We start from the raw sequence: 22,628 nt of genomic DNA, 5'->3' as shown, positions 1-22,628 counted from the left end.
GTGACCTCAAAAGACCTGCCTGACAGGGCGGTTGAAGCAGATTCAGTAGTAACGTTCAAAATTGGAATTGGAGAAATATTTGACCAGGAAACATGTGCAGGGCTATGGGGAGCAGGGGGAGTGACTCCAATTGAGTGGCTCTTCCAAAGAGCCAGCATGGACTGAATGGCCTGCTTCTGCACTGTGTGATTCTATGATTTGATAACATCCCATAATTCAGATTGTGCCTGTGAGCAGAATTTCTGTGTTTATTCTGCTTATTTAACATGCTCATTCCTGCTCCCATTCTGCTTCTCCATCTCTCCTCCAATGGCCTATATCTAGGGATATTTGATTCCCAATCCCAATCCAGTTTCCATCCAGGCTTAAGCATTCCCCTGCTGGACCATGAGGAAAATCGCGGATAAGGGCGGCTGATCAACCCGCCTTAATTCATCCATCCCAGGAGCTCATAGGGTCCTTCCATTCAATACCAAACTCTCTCCTAAGAGACTCCAGTATGGACTTGATGGGCTGAAGGGCCTCCTCCTGTGCCGTAATGTCCCTATGACTCTAATGAGTTCCACTTGTTCTTCCTGGAAGTGTATCCCATGTGTTGAAGAAGATTTTTGTGTATATTTTACCTTTCAATAAGCTTGATCTTCCATTACACTCCCCTCCCCTCCCAACTTCATTTAATACTAACCTTTTCAAATCCCTTAACTATTGTACATCACTTTATAAAATCTCCTCTCCGCCTCTTTCCCCCAAACTGCCCCAGTTTCCTGTTATTGCTGTCCAGTAACTACCTGATGGTAATATATAGCTGCTGGAATTCCACAAAGGGACTAGTAATGAGAAAGGAAACTAGTTTTGAGATAAAAGATGCTTGTTCTTGCAGGAAAAATTTATCACCAAATTCTTCAGTGTAATATTATATCCTGCGTTATGGGTAAGGGAACATTTCCTGTCATTTTCCCATTTACTGTTCCATATAGAACACATGTAAATTTCTCAAGCTGTAAATTAAACAGCAGGGGACAGTCAAACATACCCACACACCAGAAAAATGTAATTTATTACATTCTATTAAATGAGATTTGCTGAATTTGTTTTTTTAAAACTTTGCTATTGTCCCTTGCTGCTCCCTCCTGGCCTACACCAGAGTCTGTGAACACCCTCTCCCTCGTGGTCAATCTTGAGGAGTGGGGGTTTCGACAGTGAGTGCTGTTTGAGACCCCCATCCTATCCCCGTGCAATGCCCACACGAGAGGGTTAGCAACCCACCCCCAGAATTGCCCTGGAGTCTCCCTGAATTAAAGATTAATCTCCCACTGTTAGCAAAATCCAGGAGAAAATTCATCGGTATGTCAAAAGAACATGGACACCTTTATCTTAAATTTTAATCGAACCTCTTTATTGTCCAGGGGAGGTGGTAGCATAGTGGTGATGACTCTGGGCCAGTAATCCAGAGGCCCAGGCTAATGCTCTGGGGACATGGGTTCAAATCCCACCACGGCATCTGGTACAATTCAAACTCAATTAATAATCTGGAATTGAAAAGCTAGACACAGTAATGGAACCCCATCAGGTTCACTAATGTCCTTTTAGGGAAGGAAATCTGCCGCCCTTACCCGGTCTGGCCTACATGTGACTCCAGACCCACAGCAATGGGGTTGACTCTTAACTACCCTCTGAAATGGCCGAGCAAACCACTCAGTCCAAGGGCAATTAGGGACGGGCAACAAATGCTGGCCTTGCCAGAGATGCCCACATCCCATGAGAGACCAAAAATAAAAGATTTTCACCCAAAGTGATGTTAGCCTTTGAGGGCAGTTAGAGTCAACCATGATTAACACGAAGTCACCTGTAGGTCCAGACCGGGTAAGGATGGCAGATTTCCTTCCCTAAACGGCATTAGTGAACCAGATGGGTGTTTTCTTTGTTGACCACACATCTGATCGCTTCACTTTCACGGAGACCAGCTAATAGCTTAATTCGCTTATTAGAACTGAAGTCGAGTTGTCAATCTGCTTAGGTGGGGTTTGAACTCGTGTCCCTGGCCCAGCAAACTGTGACCAGCGGAGAAATGAAGAACAAGGAATGTACTTGCTGCTAAAAATAGGTGAAGGTTTATGCCAAGTTCATGGGCAACTAGGGCCTGGGATTGAGGGAACCAGCAAATCCTCCCCCTTTTTCTTTTGGCATCAGTGTAAGGAATGAGCTCATTTAACCACAAACATTTATTTGTTTTGAAACGATTCGGCAGCAGATACAGGGCAGAGATGCCAAGTTTTAGCTACAAGGCGATCCTGGCCATTTGCCGGCAGGACTTTTTTTTTAAACGTTCCTTTTATCTTTTTTTTTGTCTATCAAGCATCCAGATAGGATGCAGCTGGTGGACAGACGCATTGTATTGTTCAACTTGACTCTGCTTGTTGCCGGGTAGCCGGGGGCAATTGGACGTGGTTACAATGAGAATCCCCTAAAACGAGGCCTTACCTCCTGGTTCAGGCAGATGTTCAAGACCTCACAGTATCTTATTGATGAAGAGCAGAGGATTCTCCCCCCCCGCCCCAGCGTCCTGGCCAACATTCATCCATAACCGACGCTACCAGACAAATGGACTGGCCGCAATTCTCGTTGCTGTTTGTGGATACAAAATGGCTGCCAGATTTGGCCCCATTTGCCGCAAAGTGTTTTGGGACATCCCGAATCGTGAAGAACGCGCTTAAAAAGGCAAACGTTTCTCTCCATCTAATGCCAGCTGTGGCTCAGTAAGTAGAAGCCTCCCCCTCTGAACCAAAAAGTTGCCCGTGACCAGTTTGGGCTGGTTCCTGGTTTGGACTGGAGGTGGAGTCTTTCGGAAGGGAGCTGGGGTGGGGAGGTGGGGGGGTGCTGGGTAGGGGATTCGGGCATGAAGTCAGTGATGGATTTACAGGGCCTGCCTGGTCCCTTCAGCAGGTGGGTCAAACTGGTGGTGGGTTTGGGCCTGGTTGGGATATATTGGCGAAGTGCCCAGCTCTCATTGTGTGCTAGCAGGCAGCACGCCAAGCCTGGAGTGGGGGAGGCGGGGAATGTTGTGGGGGAGGTTTAGGGAGGAATTTCCTATTACTCCACCACCCCCCGCCCCCCACCCCCACACAATGTTAAAGTCTATTTTTTTTTGTGGGGATGGGGCCTTTAAGATCTGTGGCTGTGGCCAATTCCAATCCGGTACAAAAGGGAGCAGGATCCTACACTGGGGGTGGGTTTCAGACAGGATTAATGAGCAGCCTACAAACCTGCCCAAAAATTGGGTCAGGAAGGTATTGGAGAGGAGGCGATAGTGCCTCTGCTATTTGGGCAGGAGCTGAGATCATGTGAACTGACTGTGAAAGATTCTGTTAGTTGAATATTGCTCAGGACAAGGGATAAATCTCCTTTTTTTTTTCTTCCAATTGTTCTGGGTGATATTTTACATGCGAGGTGGCACCTCAGATTAAGCTGGTGTCTCTGACAGTACCACGCTGGAGTATGGAGCTACCCACTGAATCACAACTCCTGGGAGCACCCACTGAGCATACAGAGGGTGATCCACAGCTGGGACATGTTGCTAGGAGATTGGATTCATTAGAGAAACAGCTGGATGGTGACTGGGGGAAGATGGTAGGGTTAGTGCTCAGGAAGGATTTTCCTTAGCTGAACTGGTCTCTTGTGTGTGCAAACGTTTGTCAATCTAGTTCAAAGCCAGACTCGCAGTAAAAGTGTGTCTTTAGCTTACTTGTGGCTTAAGTGTTGGGTGTCTTTAGATGGTCTCGCATGGGGTTGACAGGCCTTAACATTCCAGAAATATCTCTTTTCGAAAATTTAAAAGGAATGTAAATCACATTCTGTATATTATTTTTGTATATGATGCGCAGAACTGTATCAGTAAAACATAGTCCCTCAGCCCTCAACACACATGGCCTACGTCAACTTCAAAACCAAACGGCTAAATGCAGGAGAGATGAGTCTGATTGTGCCTGAAGACTAAATTATGGAGAAAGATTGGGGGAAAGTTGGCCTGTCACTGTGGGTGTGAGCAAAAGTGCATCTGATAGGCCCTGACTAGCGCAGAAATGTAACACTAGGTCACTGGTGACCATGTGGAACTTGCAGGGAGTGGTTGAGGTGAATAGTTTAATACATTTAAGAAGAAGCTGGATAAGCAGAGAGAGGGAAAGGAATAGAAGGGTTTGCTGATAGGGTGGGAGGAGGAGCGTGGTGTGGAGGATAAACACTAGCATGGAACAATTGGGCTGAATGGTCTCTTTCTGTGCAATAAATTTAATGTAACTGCTTAAGTTAAACTGCAATAGGCATGGTCTAACTGAATGACAGGAGATTCTCGAGGGGCTGAATGGCCTCTCTTCCACGGGCTAGCAATAGGAAAATTTAAGACTTGAATCAGGAGGTAATTCACAGGGAATGTGCAGCCTGTAAATCTGTGAAATGATTCTGGTCCCTGGCTAAGGAACCCAAACATCAGCTCAAGCGCTTAAACAGGGAGCTCGAACCATGTAGGACAGGAGCTGAAAGGTTCAGAAGGTGAATGGGGACTGCCTGAGGTGGGAACAGGGGGAGGGAAACTGGGTGATATATCCTCCGTAAGAGGACACCACTCCTAACAATGTTAGAAATAGGAGCAGGAGGAGGCCATTCAGCCCCTCGAGTCTGCTCCACAATTCACTAAGATAATGACCGATCCAGTTCAACTCCCCTTCCTGCCCAATCCCCATATCCCTTTATTCCTTTAGCGGGGGAGACGGTGGCATTGTGGTAATGATGCTGGACTGGCAATCCAGAGACCCAGGCATGGGGACGGGGGATCAAACCCCACCACAGCAACTGCGGGAATTTAAATTCAATCAATAAATCTGGAATATAAAGCTATTCTCAGCAATAGCGACCACGAAAACTATCATCGATTGTTGTAAAAAGCCATCAGGTTCGCTAGTGTCCTGAAGGAAATCTGCCATCCCTAACCCGGTCTGGCCTACATGTGACTCCAGACCCAGGGCAATGTGGTTGACTCCTAACCCTCCCCTGAAATGGCCGAGCGAGCCCCCCAAGTTCAAGGGCACTTAGGGTCGGGCAACAAATGCTGGCCTTGCCAGCGACCCCCCCCACCATGAAAGAATAATTTAACAACATCCTGAGCCCCCTGGGGTAGGGAACTCCCAAAGATTCACAACCCTCTGAGTGAAGAAATTTCTCCTCATCTCAGTCCAAAATGGCCGACCCCTCACCCTGTGACTGTCACCCACCCCCCTCCCCCCCTCCCCCGTGGACTGGAGTCTCCAGTCAGGGAAACGGCCAATAAACCTGCTGAATAATAATTTTTTTTTTTTAAAAAACCCCCTTTGTTTCACGTGAACCCACAGTTGCCGATTCACCCAGAGGGAACCGGGAGAGATGCCATCAGTTAAGGCCATTCGAACTGGATTCCTTTCCCCAGAAATTCCTGGTGAGTGAGAGATCCCATCTGGATCGAGGAGGCGGGGGGGGCCTTCACCAGAGAGAGAGAGACACTGAGTCACAGATATTCGGGGAATTTTCAGGCAGCCCAAGTTCTGAGAACAAGTAATAAAAATTCCCCAATGGAAACTCCGCTCAGAATCCTGCTGAGAAGAACTGTTAGACTGGCAGATGTGGATTAATGCGAAACATGAGGGCTGTCAGTTGAACAAGGACTTGTATTTTCTCAATGAATGCTGGAGTAAGTAGTTATGGATTTAAAACTGGCATCAGGGTGTGAGGTGTTTTTTTTATTCATTCACGGGATGTGGGCGTCGCTGGCTGGGCCCAGCATTTATTGCCCATCCCTAGTTGCCCTTGAGAAGGTGGGGGTGAGCTGCCTACTTGAACCGCTGCAGTCCGTGTGGTGTAGGTACACCCACAGTGCTGTTAGGGAGGGAGTTCCAGGATTTGGACCCAGCGACAGTGAAGGAGCGGTGATATATTTCCAAGTCAGGATGGTGTGTGGTTTGGAGGGAAACTTCTAGGTGGTGGTGTCCCCATCTATCTGCTGCCCTTGTCCTTCTGGATGGTAGAGGTCGCAGGTTTGGAAGGTGCTGTCTAAGGAGTCTTGGTGAGTTGCTGCAGTGCATCTTGTAGATGGTACACACACTGCTGCTTACTGTGCGTCGGTGGTGGAGGGAGTGAATGTTTGTGGATGGGGCGCCAATCAAGCGGGGCTGCTTTGTCCCGGATGGGGTCGAGTTTCTTGAGTGTTGAGTTTTGGGTTTAAAGTTCTCTCCACACCATTGTCTTTTCAAGTAAGTATTATATTCGAGAAATGTACTCTTTGAGGGATTTCACCTCGGGGATCTGCGCCCAGATTTAGGGGTTGAAAGTGTCTTTGTGGCTGGGAGGGTCCAGTGTGAAATAGGTTTGGCCTTGGAGTCAGTCATGGTCCGAGTGGGGACAGGACCAAGCCACTGAAGTGTCCCCTGTTTGGCAATCGAGAGGCTAAATCACGGCTGGTGTTGGAAATGGCAGAACATCAGGTTAAGGCTGTTGGGTCAAGAACGTTGTTGAGGTGGCGTAGCGAGAGCTCCACATCTGCCTGAAGTGGCGTAGAGAGAGCTCCACATCTGCCTGAGGTGGCGTAGAGAGAGCTCCACATCTGCCTGAGGTGGCGTAGCGAGAGCTCCACATCTGCCTGAGGTGGCGTAGAGAGAGCTCCACATCTGCCTGAGGTGGCGTAGAGAGAGCTCCACATCTGCCTGAGGTGGTGTAGAGAGAGCTCCACATCTGCCTGAGGTGGCGTAGAGAGAGCTCCACATCTGCCTGAGGTGGTGTAGAGAGAGCTCCACATCTGCCTGAGGTGGAGTAGAGAGAGCTCCACATCTGCCTGAGGTGGAGTAGAGAGAGCTCCACATCTGCCTGAGGTAGAGTAGAGAGAGCTCCACATCTGCCTGAGGTGGCGTAGAGAGAGCTCCACATCTGCCTGAGGTGGAGTAGAGAGAGCTCCACATCTGCCTGAGGTGGAGTAGAGAGAGCTCCACATCTGCCTGAGGTGGCGTAGCGAGAGCTCCACATCTGCCTGTGCTGTATCTGACATGGAGAGTTGCATTCCCCGACACCAACATCACTCAGCTTGTCACGCACGCTCAAAGAAAACCCAATACATTTTAAAATATAAAAACAAACGCTCAGTCTAAGGGAGAAGAAGCACCTGGGATTTTCCAGACCGGCCACAGCAGCGATTCCCCAGCGAGCCAGTCAAATCTGGAATTCCCTCCCTGACCATCTCTCTCTTTCTCTCTCTCTCTTTTTCTCTCTCTCTCTCTTTTTCTCTCTCTTTTTCTCTCTCTTTTTCTCTCTCTTTTTCTCTCTCTCTCTTTTTCTCTCTCTTTTTCTCTCTCTTTTTCTCTCTCTTTTTCTCTCTCTCTCTCTTTTTCTCTCTCTCCTTTTTCTCTCTCTCTCTCTTTCTCTCTCTCCCTTTCTCTTTCTCTCTCTTTTTTCTCTTTTTCTCTCTTTTTCTCTCTCTTTTTCTTTCTCTCTTTTTTTCTCTCTCTTTTTCTCTCTCTCTCTTTCTCTCTTTTTCTCTCTCTTTTTCTCTCTCTCTCTTTTTCTCTCTCTCTTTTTCTCTCTCTTTTTCTCTCTCTCTTTTTCTCTCTCTTTCTCTATCTCTTTTTCTCTCTCTTTTTCTCTCTCTCTCTCTTTCTCTCTCTCTCTCTCTTTCTCTCTCTCTTTCTCTCTCTCCCTTTCTCTTTCTCTCTCTCTCTTTTTTCTCTTTTTCTCTCTTTTTCTCTCTCTTTTTCTTTCTTTTTTTCTCTCTCTTTTTCTCTCTCTCTTTTTCTTTCTCTCTTTTTCTCTCTCTCTGTCTCTTTTTCTCTTTCTTTCCTTTTTCTCTTTCTCTCTCTCTCTCTCTCTCTCAGGTGCTATATAAATGTAAGTTGTTGTTTCGGTTGGTGCAGAAGGCTGTAACTATTCGGCTGATGAATATATTCAAGACTGAGATCGAGTGCTTTTTGGATAATCAGGAAAATCGGGGGATGGGGCAGGAAAGTGATGCTAATGTAGAAAATCAGCCATGATCCAAATGGTCAGAGCAGGATGGATGGAATCGATGGTCTCCTCCGCGTCTCTGCGGCTAAACTCACTGAATGGTGATCGCAGCTTCTAACCGACTGAACTGTAATTTCAGGGCAACACTTCACAACCTGGATTTCTCCCATCAGGAAAGACTTGCATTTCTATAGCGCCTTTCACAGACTCAGGATGTCCCAAAGTGCTTTGCAACCAGTGGAGTGTAGTTACTGCTATAATGTAGGAAACACAGGCACCAATTTTCACACAGCAAACTCCCTCAGTGTGATAAGGTCAGACAACCCATTTCAGTGTTGTAGGTTGGGGGGTACTGAGCACCACAGCACTCTGGAGACAAGACCCTCACTCTTCTCCAAAATAGTGCCAACTGCCTGAGAGAGCAGCCAGGGCTTCAGTTTAACATCTCATCTGAAAGACAGGATCTCTGACAGTGCAGCACTCCCTCAAGTACTACCCCTGTGAGAGTGCGGCACTCCCTCCGTCATGACCCTCTGACAGTGCAGCCCTGCCTCCACACTGACCCTCTGACAGTGCTGCACTCCCTCAGTCCTGACCCTCCAACAGTGCAGCGCTCCCTCAGTCCTGACCCTCCGGCAGTGCAGCGCTCCCTCAGTCCTGACCCTCCAACAGTGCAGCGCTCCCTCAGTCCTGACCCTCCAGCAGTGCAGCACTCCTTCCGTACTGTCCCTCCGACAGTGCAGCACTCCCTCAGTACTGACCCTCCGGCAGTGCAGCACTCCCTCAGTCCTGACCCTCCACCAGTGCAGCACTCCCTCCGTACTGACCCTCCAACAGTGCAGCACTCCCTCAGTCCTGACCCTCCGGCAGTGCAGCACTCCCTCCGTACTGTCCCTTCGACAGTGCAGCACTCCCTCAGTAATGACCCTCTGACAGTGCAGCCCTGCCTCCACACTGACCCTCCGACAGTGCAGCACTCCCTCCACACTGACCCTCCGACAGTGCAGCACTCCCTCCACACTGACCCTCCAACAGTGCAGCACTCCCTCCACACTGACCCTCCGACAGTGCAGCACTCCCTCCACACTGACCCTCCGACAGTGCAGCACTCCCTCAGTCCTGACCCTCCGACAGTGCAGCACTCCCTCAGTCCTGACCCTCCGACAGTGCAGCACTCCCTCAGTCCTGACCCTCCGACAGTGCAGCACTCCCTCAGTCCTGACCCTCCGACAGTGCAGCACTCCCTCAGTCCTGACCCTCCAACAGTGCAGCACTCCCTCCGTACTGACCCTCTGACAGTGCAGCACTCCCTCAGTCCTGACCCTCCAACAGTGCAGCGCTCCCTCAGTCCTGACCCTCCGGCAGTGCAGCGCTCCCTCAGTCCTGACCCTCCAACAGTGCAGCGCTCCCTCAGTCCTGACCCTCCAGCAGTGCAGCACTCCTTCCGTACTGTCCCTCCGACAGTGCAGCACTCCCTCAGTACTGACCCTCCGGCAGTGCAGCACTCCCTCAGTCCTGACCCTCCACCAGTGCAGCACTCCCTCCGTACTGACCCTCCAACAGTGCAGCACTCCCTCAGTCCTGACCCTCCGGCAGTGCAGCACTCCCTCCGTACTGTCCCTTCGACAGTGCAGCATTCCCTCAGTAATGACCCTCTGACAGTGCAGCCCTGCCTCCACACTGACCCTCCGACAGTGCAGCACTCCCTCCACACTGACCCTCCGACAGTGCAGCACTCCCTCCACACTGACCCTCCAACAGTGCAGCACTCCCTCCACACTGACCCTCCGACAGTGCAGCACTCCCTCAGTCCTGACCCTCCAACAGTGCAGCACTCCCTCCGTACTGACCCTCCGACAGTGCAGCGCTCCCTCAGTCCTGACCCTCCGGCCGTGTAGCACTCCCTCAGTCCTGACCCTCCAACAGTGCAGCACTCCCTCCGTACTGATCCTCCAACAGTGCAGCACTCCCTCAGTCCTGACCCTCCGACAGTGCAGCACTCCCTCCGTACTGACCCTCCGACAGTGCAGCACTCCCTCCGTACTGTCCCTCCGACAGTGCAGCACTCCCTCCGTACTGACCCTCAGGCAGTGCAGCACTCCCTCCGCACTGTCCATTGAAGCACAGCTAATGCCTGATTTTCAGTGGGTGAAACTCTTTCGAGTTATCAACAGTCACAGATTGCAACTTTTTCGAGTACAATCACAGTTCTTGGTTTCCGGGAGTGGGACATGAACCCACAACCCTCTGATTCAAAGGCGAGGGTGCTATGGACTGAGCCACAGCTGACACCTGGGCAGGGGTTGGTCACAGATCACTGCCAGCGTTTACCAATTAGTGTTCTGTGTTCCTTTTGACCACTCTGTAAAACAATAAATCACTAACACTAACAGCGAGGAAATTGGATATGGTTTAGAGTAATTGTTACTCAGCTGAGGTTCTATGATAAGAAAGAAAGTGTCTATTCTCAAGTTAAATACTAATTAAACAGATTGAGCTGTTAAGGGGGAACAGAAAGTAACCATTAGAAGGAATTTGCTCCAAAACTCATTCAGTAGAAGTTAGATTAGTTTTGGAAATTGGTTTCTATTTGTGTTTTCTGTTTTGTTGATGACTCTGTGTCAATGATGACGCTGACAGATGTGCCTGTAACATACTGAACACGTCTCATTCAGATCTTGCCCCAGACGTATCAGGACTAGTGCCATTCTTTCCAACTGTTAATCCATTTCGTGCCTGCTCAAGATTAGAATCAGGAGCTGGAGACGGAGTGATGAGGAAGTTGGAAGGGTGGTCTGGACTTTATCTCCTTATCCCTGTGTTCAGTTTCTCTCTATCTCCTTCCTCGATCTCACTTTCCCTCTATCTCTTTCCATCTACATCTCTATCTATCTGAATAATTCTTTCCATTAATCTCTATTTCTCTTTTGCTCACTCTTTCTCTCTATCTCATTCTCTAACTTTTTTCTTGCCCTCTTTGTCTCTTCTATTTCTTTTCTCTCTATTTCAGTCTCTCTTTCTCTCAATCTTTCTCTCTATCTCCTCTCCCTTGTTTTTCTTTATCTTTCTTCCTCTGTCTCTCTCTCTCTCGCTTCCTTCTCTCTCCCTCTGACTGCCTCTCTCCCTCTCTCCCTCTACCTCTCTCCCTCTCTGTCTCTACCTCTCTCCCTCTCTGTCTCTACCTCTCTCTCTCTCTGCCTCTCTCCCTCTCTGTCTCTGCCTCTCTCCCTCTCTCTCTCTCTGCCTCTCCCCCTCTCTCTCTTTGCCTCTCTCCCCCTCTCTCTCTCTGCCTCTCTCCCCCCTCTCTCTCTGCCTCTCTCCCCCTCTCTCTCTCTGCCTCTCTCCCCCTCTCTCTCTCTGCCTCTCTCCCCCTCTCTCTCTCTGCCTCTCTCCCCCTCTCTCTCTCTGCCTCTCTCCCCCCTCTCTCTCTGCCTCTCTCCCCCTCTCTCTCTCTGCCTCTCTCCCCCTCTATCTGCCTCTCTCCCCCTCTCTCTCTCTGCTTCTCTCCCCCTCTCTCTCTCTGCCTCTCTCCCCCTCCCTCTCTCCCCCTCTCTCTCTCTGCCTCTCACCCCCTCTCTCTCTCTGCCTCTCACCCCCTCTCTCTCTCTGCCTCTCTCCCCCTCTCTCTCTCTGCCTCTCTCCCCCTCCCTCTCACCCCCTCTCTCTCTCTGCCTCTCTCCCCCCCCTCTCTCTCTCTGCCTCTCTCCCCCTCTCTCTCTCTGCCTCTCTCCCCCTCCCTCTCTCCCCCTCTCTCTCTCTGCCTCTCTGCCCCTCTCTCTACACCCCACATCCCCCTTTCTGGTTCTCGATTACCACACACAAGGTCTCTATAGAAATCACTGATGTATCTGCTCCACAAACCCAAGTGAGGAATTGGTCCCCAGGATGAAGTTTGACCTTCAGAGCGCCTAGTCCAGTTAAATGCAGATGTTCTTGGCTCTGACTGTGCGTTTGTGACCAGGTTTGGGTTTGGTTAGAAACTGCTGCACCACAGGCCCCGATCAGCAGAACAGCTGGAGACCAGGAGGACCTGTGAGGGCCTCTGAATTCATTTATTTATCCTTCCCACTCGGTTCAGTTCCCTTCTTAGAGGCCATTCTGCTGAAGAGACCAGTTTGGTTTGAGGTTGCCGAGGTGTGCATTGAGGATTCTGCTTTTCCTCAGGGCTGAGAATACAAGGGTCTTGACAAACGCGGAGATGTGAACTCTTTCTGTTCCGGACAGACCCCTGATTGTCGGCGAGAGTTTCCCATTCGCCCGTCTCCCCCCCCCCCGCTCCCACACCCACCCCCTGGCACGCCGAGCCCCCCGAAATTACAACAGCCCTCGAGATGGCAGAATCCAGTGACCCCCGACTTTGGGAAAAGGATTTTTAACCCAGGCCCACACCGACTGGTGTTTGAAAATCCAGCCTTCAGTGTTTGAAACGATGCTTTACAAATGTTGATGAATTAGTTGACTTAAACCTTAACTTCCATTAGAATAATGGACTTTTTAGTTGCTAATATTTGGTTCAATGCATTTAATTCTTGCTATAATGGCACAACAAACGGTGCGTGACAGGGTAGGGGTGTTACTGTCTGACCTGTACATGACGGACTGGGGCTGGGTGGGTAACTGACCAGATCCCTGTAACCTGACCATGGCTGAATGATCATTGGGTCCCAATACCTGTTGGTTGAAACCCAGCCCAGCCCCTCATGAGATGTCACTGGCCGTGCGTACACCTCATCAATGTCATTTGCTCAGTTTCAAATCCTGTTCAAGTGATGCTAAACCCGGGAACGTTTAAGGAACAGGATTATACCCAGTAAACCCAGATGTTTCGATATAAGGGAAAGAGCTTTCATTTCCATGGCGCCTTTCATAACCTCGGACATCCCAAAGCGCTTACCAGCCAATGAAGTTCTTTTTGAAATGAAGCCAGTGTTGTGATGTAGGAAACCAACGGCAGCCAATTTGCGCACAGCAAGATCCCGCAAACAGCGGTGACGATGAGCAGATAGTATGCTTTTAGTGGTGTTGATTGAGGGATAAATATTGGCCGGGACACCAAGGAGAATGTTCCTGCTCTTCTTTGAAATAGCAGATGGAGTGTAATGTGGGGAAGGGCAAAGTTATTCACTTTGGTCACAAGAATAGAAAAGCAGAATATCTTTCAAAAGGTGATAAACCTGTAAGTGCTGCTCAAAGCGATGTTGGGTGTACTTGCACTGGGATCACCGAAAGTTAGCATGCAGGTGCAGCAAGGAATTCGGAAGGCAAATTGCACATTGACCTTTATTGCAAGGGATTGGAGTACAAGAGTAAAGAAACCTTGCTAGAGTTGGTACAGGGTTTTGGCGAGACCACATCTGGAATACTGTGTGAAGTTTCGGTCTCCACGTGTAAGGAAGGATATACTTGCATTAGGGGCGGTACAGTGAAGGATCACTGGGATGATGGGGCTGTCCTACGATGAGTAAATCGGGCTTAGATTCTCTGGAGTTTAGAAGAATGAGGGGCGATCTTATTGAAACCACAAAATTCTGAAGGAGTTTGATCGGGTAGATGCTGCGAGATCGATTCCGCTGGCCAGGGAATCTAAAACCCGGAGCGGGGGTGGGGGCACAGTCTCAGGATGAGGGGCCGATCGTTTAGGACTGAGATGAGGGGAAATTTCTTCACTCAAAAGGGCTGTGAATCTTTGTGGAATTCTCTACCCCAGAGGGTTGTGGATGCTCCGTCGTTGATTATGTTTAAGGCCGGGATAGACAGATTTTTGGGGTCTCAGGGAATTAAGGAGTGGGCGGGAAAGTGGAGTTGAGGTAGATCAGCCTGGATCATATTGAGTGGTGGAGCAGCCTGGGATGGGCTGAATGGCCTGGTCCTGCAGCTGTTTCTTGTTTCCTTGTGAACTAGTGGCCGTGGGGTTTTGTTACATCGATCTGAGGGAGCGCACAGCTCCTCAGCTCAAGGTCTCGTTCGAAAGTGGAATCTTTTGAAGTTTTATTTTTCTTCTTCATTCAAGGACATCTTTTGGAGAGTGAGAGGGTGACTTGCCCTCTGGAGAAAAGGAAAATGTCTTCCTTTTCCAATCGCTGACATCGCATAATTCCTGCACAAAACCACCACTCCCACCTCTTGAAAATTCCAAATAAATGAATCTGCTGGTAGGATTGAGTGAAGCTGTTGTTGATAAAATGTTCTTTTCCTTCCCTTTCAGGTTCCCTCAGTTGTGAGTGACTCACCATGCCTGAAGGAGCACACATCAGCAGCGGACAGCAAATCACCAATCGAGGTCAGTTCCCCGTGTTGGCCCCGCGATGGCTCCCATAGCCGAGGCTCAGCTTGATGATGTTGGAAACCGTCTTGGTGTTAAGTAGAAGAGTTCAGGGCTCACCCTCATGAAATGAGCACAGAAGGAGAACTGAGACTCCTGATGCAGTGCTGAGGGAGTGCGGCACTGTCGGAGGGTCAGTACTGAGGGAGTGCTGCACTGTAGAGGGTCAGTACTGAGAGAGTGCTGCACTGTCGGAGAGTCAGTACTGAGGCAATGCTGCACTGTTAGAGGGTCAGTACTGAGGGAGTGCTGCACTGTCAGAGGGTCAGTACTGAGGGAGTGCTGCACTGTAGAGGGTCAGTACTGAGGGAGTGCTGCACTGTAGAGGGTCAGTACTGAGGGAGTGCTGCACTGTAGAGGGTCAGTACCGAGGGAGTGCCGCACTGTAGAGGGTCAGTACCGAGGGAGTGCCGCACTATAGAGGGTCAGTACCGAGGGAGTGCCGCACTATCAGAGGGTCAGTGCCGAGCGAGTGCCGCACTATCAGAGGGTCAGTACCGAGAGAGAGTGGCACTGCCAGAGGTGCCACTCTTGGGATGAGACAATAAACTGGCTGTGTCTACCTAGCAGGTGGATGTAAAGATCCTATGATGCTATTGAGAAGAGCAGGTGAGTTCTCCTCCGTGTGCTGGTCAATATTTATCCTTCAATCAACATCACTAAAACAGATTATCTTGTCATTATCAGATTGTCTTTTGTGGGAGCTTGCTGTGCACAAATTGGCTGCCGTGTTTATTGCATTTCAACAGTGACTACACTTCAAACAGTAATTAATTGCCTGTGAAGGTCTTTGGGACGTCTCGATGTGGGACAGGCGCTATAGAAATGCAGGTCTGTTCTGTTTTCCACCGTGTGGCTGGATTTAAGGGGCTAGAACCTCACACTTCAGTCACATGTCAGTTCCCCGTCTGCCTATCGGTCTCTGCCACCCGGGCAGGCTGCGCTCGGAGGGGAGAATGTCTCCGGAACTGGAACGAGTGGCTCAGGAAGTTCACTGTGGAAAGATATGTCTGACTCTTTTTTTTGTTTTTTTTTTCCTAAAGCAAAAAACTTGCCTTTTAAACCTTGGAAGTGGTCCCGGTATTTAAATCTATTCAGGGAACTGGTGGGTGGGTGGGTTTTTATGGAAACCTTCTAGAACCTGAATCAAGGGACTGGGTACTTTCAGACAAGAGTAAATTGAGGAGAAGCGACTTCACGCTTCTGAGTGCGATTCCATTGAGAGCACAGGCCGCTCGGTCCATCTATTTATCTCGTGTGTTTATTCAGCTTCCCCTTAAATCTATCCACATTATTCCCTTCAACCACTCCCTGTGGGAGCGAGTTCCTCACTCTCACCCGCTCTCTGGGTAAAGACGTTTCTCCTGAATCCCCTGTTTGATTTATTGGTGACTATCTTATATCTATGACCCTGAGCTCTGGGTCCCCCCCACAAGTGGAAATTTAGTTAAGCTTGTAACTGTCTCCCTGACACCTATAACTGTACATAGAAACAACTTGAACATCTGATCACATTCCAACCTTTAACTTATTCCCAAAGGCCCACTATCCTACATGCACCTCATAACAACGGTGAAAGGACTTGAGAACGATTCTGTGTGGGTGAAACACGTCACCATGTTACTGTCAAGGGTCTATATAAATAATTTGTTTTTTTGCTTATTTGAAAACTGCAGTCCTTCTCGTGTTATCAGAATGCCAATGCCTGACTGTTAAGGATGGGTGAGTGACTTAGTGAACCCAACAGATTTCTACCCAGTCATTTTACCCAGTCAGGAGGTCTAACTGGGTTCAGAGCTATGTTTCAGTCTGTGAACTCTTAGCTGAGATTGGCTGTGAACACGTGTGAGTTTCAAAACAGATTTGCTGACCCCTCCGACAGTGCAGCACTCCCTCAGTACTGACCCTCCGACAGTGCAGCACTCCCTCAGTACTGACCCTCCGACAGTGCAGCGCTCCCTCAGTACTGACCCTCCGACAGTGCAGCACTCCCTCAGTACTGACCCTCCGACAGTGCAGCACTCCCTCAGTACTGACCCTCCGACAGTGCAGCGCTCCCTCAGTACTGACCCTCTGACAGTGCAGCAGTCCCTTAGTACTGACCCTCCGACAGTGCAGCGCTCCCTCAGTACTGACCCTCTGACAGCACAGCACTCCCTCAGTGCCGACCCTCCGACAGTGCGGCACTCCCTCAGTGCCGACCCTCCGACAGTGCAGCACTCCCTCAGTACTGACCCTCCGACAGTGCAGCACTCCCTCGGGACTGACCCTCTGACAGGACTTTAGCCCCGGTTATGTGGCACACTTCTTGAAGGGTCTTGTATGAGGCTTTTGTATCGTTCCTGGTCTTGGACATTGTTAGACCATCTGGAAGTTGGCACACCTATCATGCCATCCTGTTTCCTTTAAGCTGCTCAATATTTCTGGAATGCCCCCGAAATGGTCCATTTTAGGTGAATGAGGGCTGTGGGTAAACCCCACAGTTAGTGAACCAGCTTTCATTCAGAAACAAAATCAAAAAATGCTGCAAGGTCTGGAGAGAAAGACAGAGTTAACGTTTCGAGTCCGTATGACTCTCCTTCAGAGCTAAAGGGAAGTAGAAATGTGATGAAATTTACACTGTTTAAGGGGAGGGGTGGAGCTGGTGAAGCTGGGTAGAGGGGCCAGCGAGAGGTGGGGGGCAAAGGAGAGATTGACAAAGCCTTAATTCAGGATTGACGGGTAAGTAACCCACAATTCGTTCTTTCTAATTCGAAGCTCAGAATTAATCCAATGTTGCCTCCGCTTGTGCTTCTCAAACAAGTTGTTTGATTTGTTGGATTGCGTTTCTCGATGTTCCTGATTCTGAGGAATTTAAACACCTTTGGAAGCTCCGCTTTTTACATTTTTGACTCGAACCTTTGAACAAGTTTTTCCAAAAATCACAGGCCCTGAGAGTGTTGGCAGCCTCAGGACTTATCCCTGGCAAGGCTCCGAACACAAAAGTAAGATTCCAGACCTAAAAAAATTTCAGGAGCCTCACACACGAAACCCCAAACTCCAGACCGACACAAAACCTCATGTACAGCAAGGATTCCCCGTCTCCTTGTACCTCACATTATTGCTCTCCCCCATTCCCAACCCTGTCCTGATTTAACCCCACCCTCCTGCTCTGGCTCCTAAACCACTGGCGGACGCTCTTCCCAAATTATTTCCAGCCTTCCAGGTCCAGGAGTTTTAAGCAGGCCAGGCATTGCAGTGCGAAATAAGGAAGAATCCTGGGCAGAACTTCAGATTAATCGGCTTTCTTGGCCTGGGTCTAATCCAGATTTGCGCTCAGACGTTCCCTACCCTATGAGTGAAGCAACTACATAAAAAAACAGATTGAATCTCTCTCCTCCAGAGGGCCCTCTGACAGTGCAGCACTCCCTCAGTACTGACCCTCTGACAGTGCAGCACCCCCTCAGTCCTCACCCTCTGACAGTGCAGCACTCCCTCAGTACTGACCCTCTTACAGTGCAACACTCCCTCAGTACTCACCCTCTGACATTGCAGCACTCCCTCAGTCCTCACCCTCTGACAGTGCAGCACTCCCTCAGTACTGACCCTCTGACAGTGCAGCACCCCCTCAGTACTGACCCTCTGACATTGCAGCACCCCCTCAGTCCTCACCCTCTGACAGTGCAGCACTCCCTCAGTACTGACCCTCTTACAGTGCAACACTCCCTCAGTACTGACCCTCTGACAGTGCAGCACCCATTCAGTACTGACCCTCTGACAGTGCAGCACTCCCTCAGTACTGACCCTCTGACAGTGCAGCACTCCCTCAGTGCTCACCCTCTGACAGTGCACCTCTCCCTCTGCCCTCACCCTCTGACAGTGCAGCACTCCCTCTGCCCTCACCCTCTGGTAGAGGTTGAATTGGGTGTTAGATTTCACACTCCTTAAATAAGAGCAAGTGGTCCTGGTTAACTTGAAGAAGAAAACAGTTGCATTTATATAGCACCTTTCCCTAAACTCAGGACATCCCAAAGCTCTTTCCAGCTAATGAAATAAACACAGTAGCCAATTTGTGCACAGCAAGCTCCCACAATCACCACGTGTTAATGGCCACAGCATCAGTTTCAGCGATGTTGGGTTGAGGGATAAATATTGTGCGGGTAACTGGGGAGAGCTCCCAGCTCCACACTCGAAACGGTGGCCGGGGGATCTTTTGCACCTGCTTAAAAGAGGCCAGGTGGTTTTTAACATCACGTGGGAGAGAGGCAGCACCTCCAACAATGCTGCACTCCCTCAATCCGGCACCTCCGACAATGCTGCACTCCCTCAGTCCGGCACCTCCGACAATGCTGCACTCCCTCAGTCCGGCACCTCCGACAATGCTGCACTCCCTCAATCCAGCACCTCCGACAACGCTGCACTCCCTCAGTCCGGCACCTCCGACAACGCTGCACTCCCTCAGTCCGGCATCTCCGACAATGCTGCACTCCCTCAATCCGGCACCTCCAACAATGCTGCACTCCCTCAGTCCGGCACCTCCGACAATGCTGCACTCCCTCAATCCGGCACCTCCGACAATGCTGCACTCCCTCAATCCGGCACCTCCAACAATGCTGCACTCCCTCAATCCGGCACCTCCGACAATGCTGCACTCTCTCAATCCGGCACCTCCGACAACGCTGCACTCCCTCAGTCCGGCACCCTCGACAATGCTGCACTCCCTCAGTCCGGCACGGGGAGTGTCCGGCTGGATTTTGAACTCCAGTCTCCGGAGCGGCCCTCGAATCTGTAGCTCCCTGGCTCGAAGGCAAGAAATCTTCCCTCTGACCCTCAGTAGACACTGTACATGTGTCTCTGTACTTCCAAACAAGTGAACTGCATGAAACATTTTGAGCTTTCCATCAGTGTTATATCAATGTAAACATTATTGTAGCCACCCTCGGGCTGTTCTGGTGAGTGTCACTCACATTGTTGGGATGTCAGTGGTAGCCCAACCCTCCTCTCCCCCCGCCACCACCCTCCATGTGTTATTTGGATCCAGAGCAGCAGCGTTGGTTATTTTCTAGGGGGATTTGGGTGTTCCGCCTTCAAATATCCAGTCAGCCAGGAAGTCGGGAATGGGACTGAGGTGGAGGGGGTGGGTGGGGGGTGGGGGGTGGCGTCTGCGGACAGAGGGGGGCTCGGAAAGCCCCGAAACGTCCTGCTGCCCCCCCCAAAAAAAAAAAAGGGGCGGGGGGGGCAGGCGGCTAGAGAAACCGAGGGGCAGAGTCAGCCGGACGTTCCGAGGGTCAATGCGCTCGGAGGGGGGAGGCCCCTTGTCATAGCCTCCCCTCGGGAGACTCGGAGGGATTGGGGAGGAGGGTTGGAAGCTGTTCCCCAGGGAGGGACGAAACGCAAACACCAAGGCTCTGTCGGAAAGGCAAGTTTTGACTTTGACAGAGGCCTATTTGTTTGACCTTTTTTTTTATTTTTTGGCCCAGGGGGAGATGTGAGGGCCCCTTTGAGGAGAAAGCTGAGCGAGAAGGAAACTCTTTCGAGTTACCAACAGTCACAGATTGCAACTCTTTCGAGTACAATCACAGTTCTTGGTTTTTCCGGGAGTGGGACATGAACCCACAACCCTCTGATTCAAAGGCGAGGGTGCTATGGACTGAGCCACAGGCTGACACCTCTCCCTGAGCGAGAAGGAAGTTGAAATACCGCGAATACCATCGATAATTGTGCCCCGGGGAGCTTCAGCCTCAATGGGAATTGCTCCGATGAAATCCTAGCCTTGTTTATTGGGCTGTGTAAAACATCTAGATTGTTCTTAATAAATTCTGCGATTACCAGCGATTGACAGGAATTAGCCGATAAACCAATAGAGAGAGCTGGGGCAGCCGAATTTCAGAAGTCACTGTGTTATTTTTCGAAAAGCTCTGGGCTGCTTTCCAATGTAATCATGGGATCCAATGTGGCTTCAATTGAAAATGGAATTCATTTCCTAACCAAAACAGAAACGGCCAGTAGATTAGGGAATGTTCAGACGCTGACATACCCTCCAGGTCCCGCCGTGGGGCAAAACGCCTCCACTGTGGTCACAGAGAAGCCTTTCTCTCTGCAGCGGGGGAGGTGGCTGGGCGAACTCTCGAGTCCCTCGCCCCCCAATCCTTCAGCAGGCACTGCCGCTAAATGGCCAGCCTCCTCCCGCATCGCTGCCGATCCTGGACCAAATGAGAGCGTTAAAGAAAGGATTGTTTTTTTTTCCCTATCCTGGCAGCCCCTGTTCAAAGAACCTCCTGTCCGTCCAAGAAACCAATGTTCCCATGAGAATGGCGACGTAGGATTCTAAGAGCATAAGAGAGAGAGAAGCGGGAGTTAGGCCACTCGGCCCCTCAAGCCTGCTGCCCCATTCGGTACGATGGGGTGGACGATCTTCTGCCTTGGCTCCGTTTCCTTGCCTGATTTCCGCACCCCCTTGGTTCCCCTGAGTCCCTGGAAGCCTTAACAAAAAGAGATTTGTGTCGTGGGTATCACTCTTCTCACAGCCTCAGGGCCATCCCTAACCTCTCTACAGGCAATGGAGTATTTTCAAAGTGTAGTCACTGTTGTAACGTTAGAAACGTGGCTCCCCTTCAAAAATACACCGTTGGCTGTAAAACACTTTGAGACATGTCAAGGCCGCAAAAGGGGCCATATAAATATTTTTATTTTGGTTTTTTTTTTGGACAATAAGGGAATCAAGTGATGTGACGATGGAGCAACTATAGCCTCTGGGGCAAAGAGTTTCAAAGATTCACAACCGCCTGAATTGTTAATGCACCGAAACAGGCCATTCGGCCCACCCGGTCGGTGCTGGTCATGTTCCACACGAGCCTCCTACCACCCCTCCTTCTCTCCCCCTACCAGCGTAGCCTTCCCATTCCTTCCTCCCATGTCAGTTCAGTTATTTTGTCCGACTGGTTATGTCACTAACCCTCGCGTGACCCACCTCATTTTCAGAAAGCAATGGATCAGGGTCTGGTAGAGGGAGTGCTGGACAGTGCCGGGTAACCGTGGGGGTGGATGGACTGTAGTTAATGGTTTAACCCTCCCCTCTCCAAAAGGTAGAAATAATAAACTGCAGTAATGACTGTACAGGGAGCAGGTACAATTTCTGAATATTAATATTTAGGTGGTAGTTTGGTGCTGGCCATGTATGGACAACAGATATCGGAGAGCAAGAGGGCAGCTCAAAGGTCCTTTAAATAAACGATGAGGGAGCTGGGGGCATGAGAAGCTTTTCAGTGATCATTTACACCCCTTGAATATCCCGATTTTAATAAGACCAGAGGTGCTTCTGAGGGACCCCCCCCACCCATATTATAAAAATTCCACAGACCCCCTGTGACACAAGCGCCTTTCCTGTATAAAAACTCGTTAAACAATTAAGCACATGCATTGACGATTTATTTTTGTTTCATCTGCTAATGTGAAACTTGCCGCTGGTGGCTGGGCAGCAGATTGAGGCGGGGAGGAGGGCTGTGATGGTGCGTTGCGGTTTGGACTTGTCTCGTACACGTGTGAGCGACAATGCGGGGAGTTCCTGGCTGATCACTGAATCGACTGGTCAAGTGCGGGTTTACAAGTTCATTCAAGAGCGGGAGAGCGAGAATTAAACAAGGGCCACAATCGCCTGTTTATTTTTAGTGGACCCTTTTGGGATTGGATCTCAGACCCCTGGGGCATCACAGACTCTCTGTTTTAAAAAACTCCTAGACCAGAAACAAAACTGGATGGTGACATGAACACGGTTACCCAGTGACTGCTAAATGAAGAGCAGCCAGTTCTTGCTGCTCAGGGGCTAGACTCTAACTGCCTGAAATCCCCTCTATTCACACCCTCTCAGCTTTGGCAGTGAGAAGGTTCACCCCTGTGAGCGAGGTCCCAAGTTGTTAGAATATAAGGAAGCTGGCCAAAGAAGAGTGAGCTGTGACCTGGAGTGCACTGCCTGAAAGGGCGGTGGAAGCAGATTCAAGAATAACGTTCCAAAGGAAATTGGATAAGTATTTGAGAAAGGAATGTGGGGCTGTGGAGAAAGAGCAGGGACATTGGGAGTGATTGGATCGCTCTTTCAAAGAGCTGGCAGAGGCCATGCTGGGCAGAATGGCCTGCCACTATACGCTGCGTCATCCTCTGTTTAAACTTTAGTTTGATTCGAACATTTGTTTGAAGGATGTTCTATGTAAACACTTAACTGCTGGTGTTTTGAGTCCCTGGATGTGGGGTAGCTGCCCAGTTACTAACGTGCTTACTTGAAGTTGAAATATAATATTGTGGCTGATTGTCGGAC

The 22,628-nt window shown here is 49.9% G+C and overlaps 1 protein-coding gene across 1 annotated transcript in view; it reads left to right on the top strand.

Moving 5' to 3' along the window:
• The window catches only part of LOC144671305 (uncharacterized), a 164,842-nt gene that overhangs the window by 16,199 nt on the left and 126,015 nt on the right, over positions 1-22,628 (top strand). Inside the window, exon 2 of the mRNA XM_078533116.1 lies at positions 14,222-14,296. Within this exon, the coding sequence (XP_078389242.1) occupies positions 14,248-14,296 (49 nt within the window). The 5' untranslated portion in view covers positions 14,222-14,247. The remainder of the gene's footprint in view (positions 1-14,221; positions 14,297-22,628) is intronic.

The sequence above is a fragment of the Cetorhinus maximus genome, chromosome 32, assembly GCF_964194155.1.
Source record: "Cetorhinus maximus chromosome 32, sCetMax3.hap1.1, whole genome shotgun sequence".
In the NCBI taxonomy this organism is placed as follows: Eukaryota; Metazoa; Chordata; class Chondrichthyes; order Lamniformes; family Cetorhinidae; genus Cetorhinus; species Cetorhinus maximus.
The sequence above is the reverse complement of the archived record's forward strand: the minus strand, read 5'-3'. Positions and strand labels throughout refer to the sequence as shown.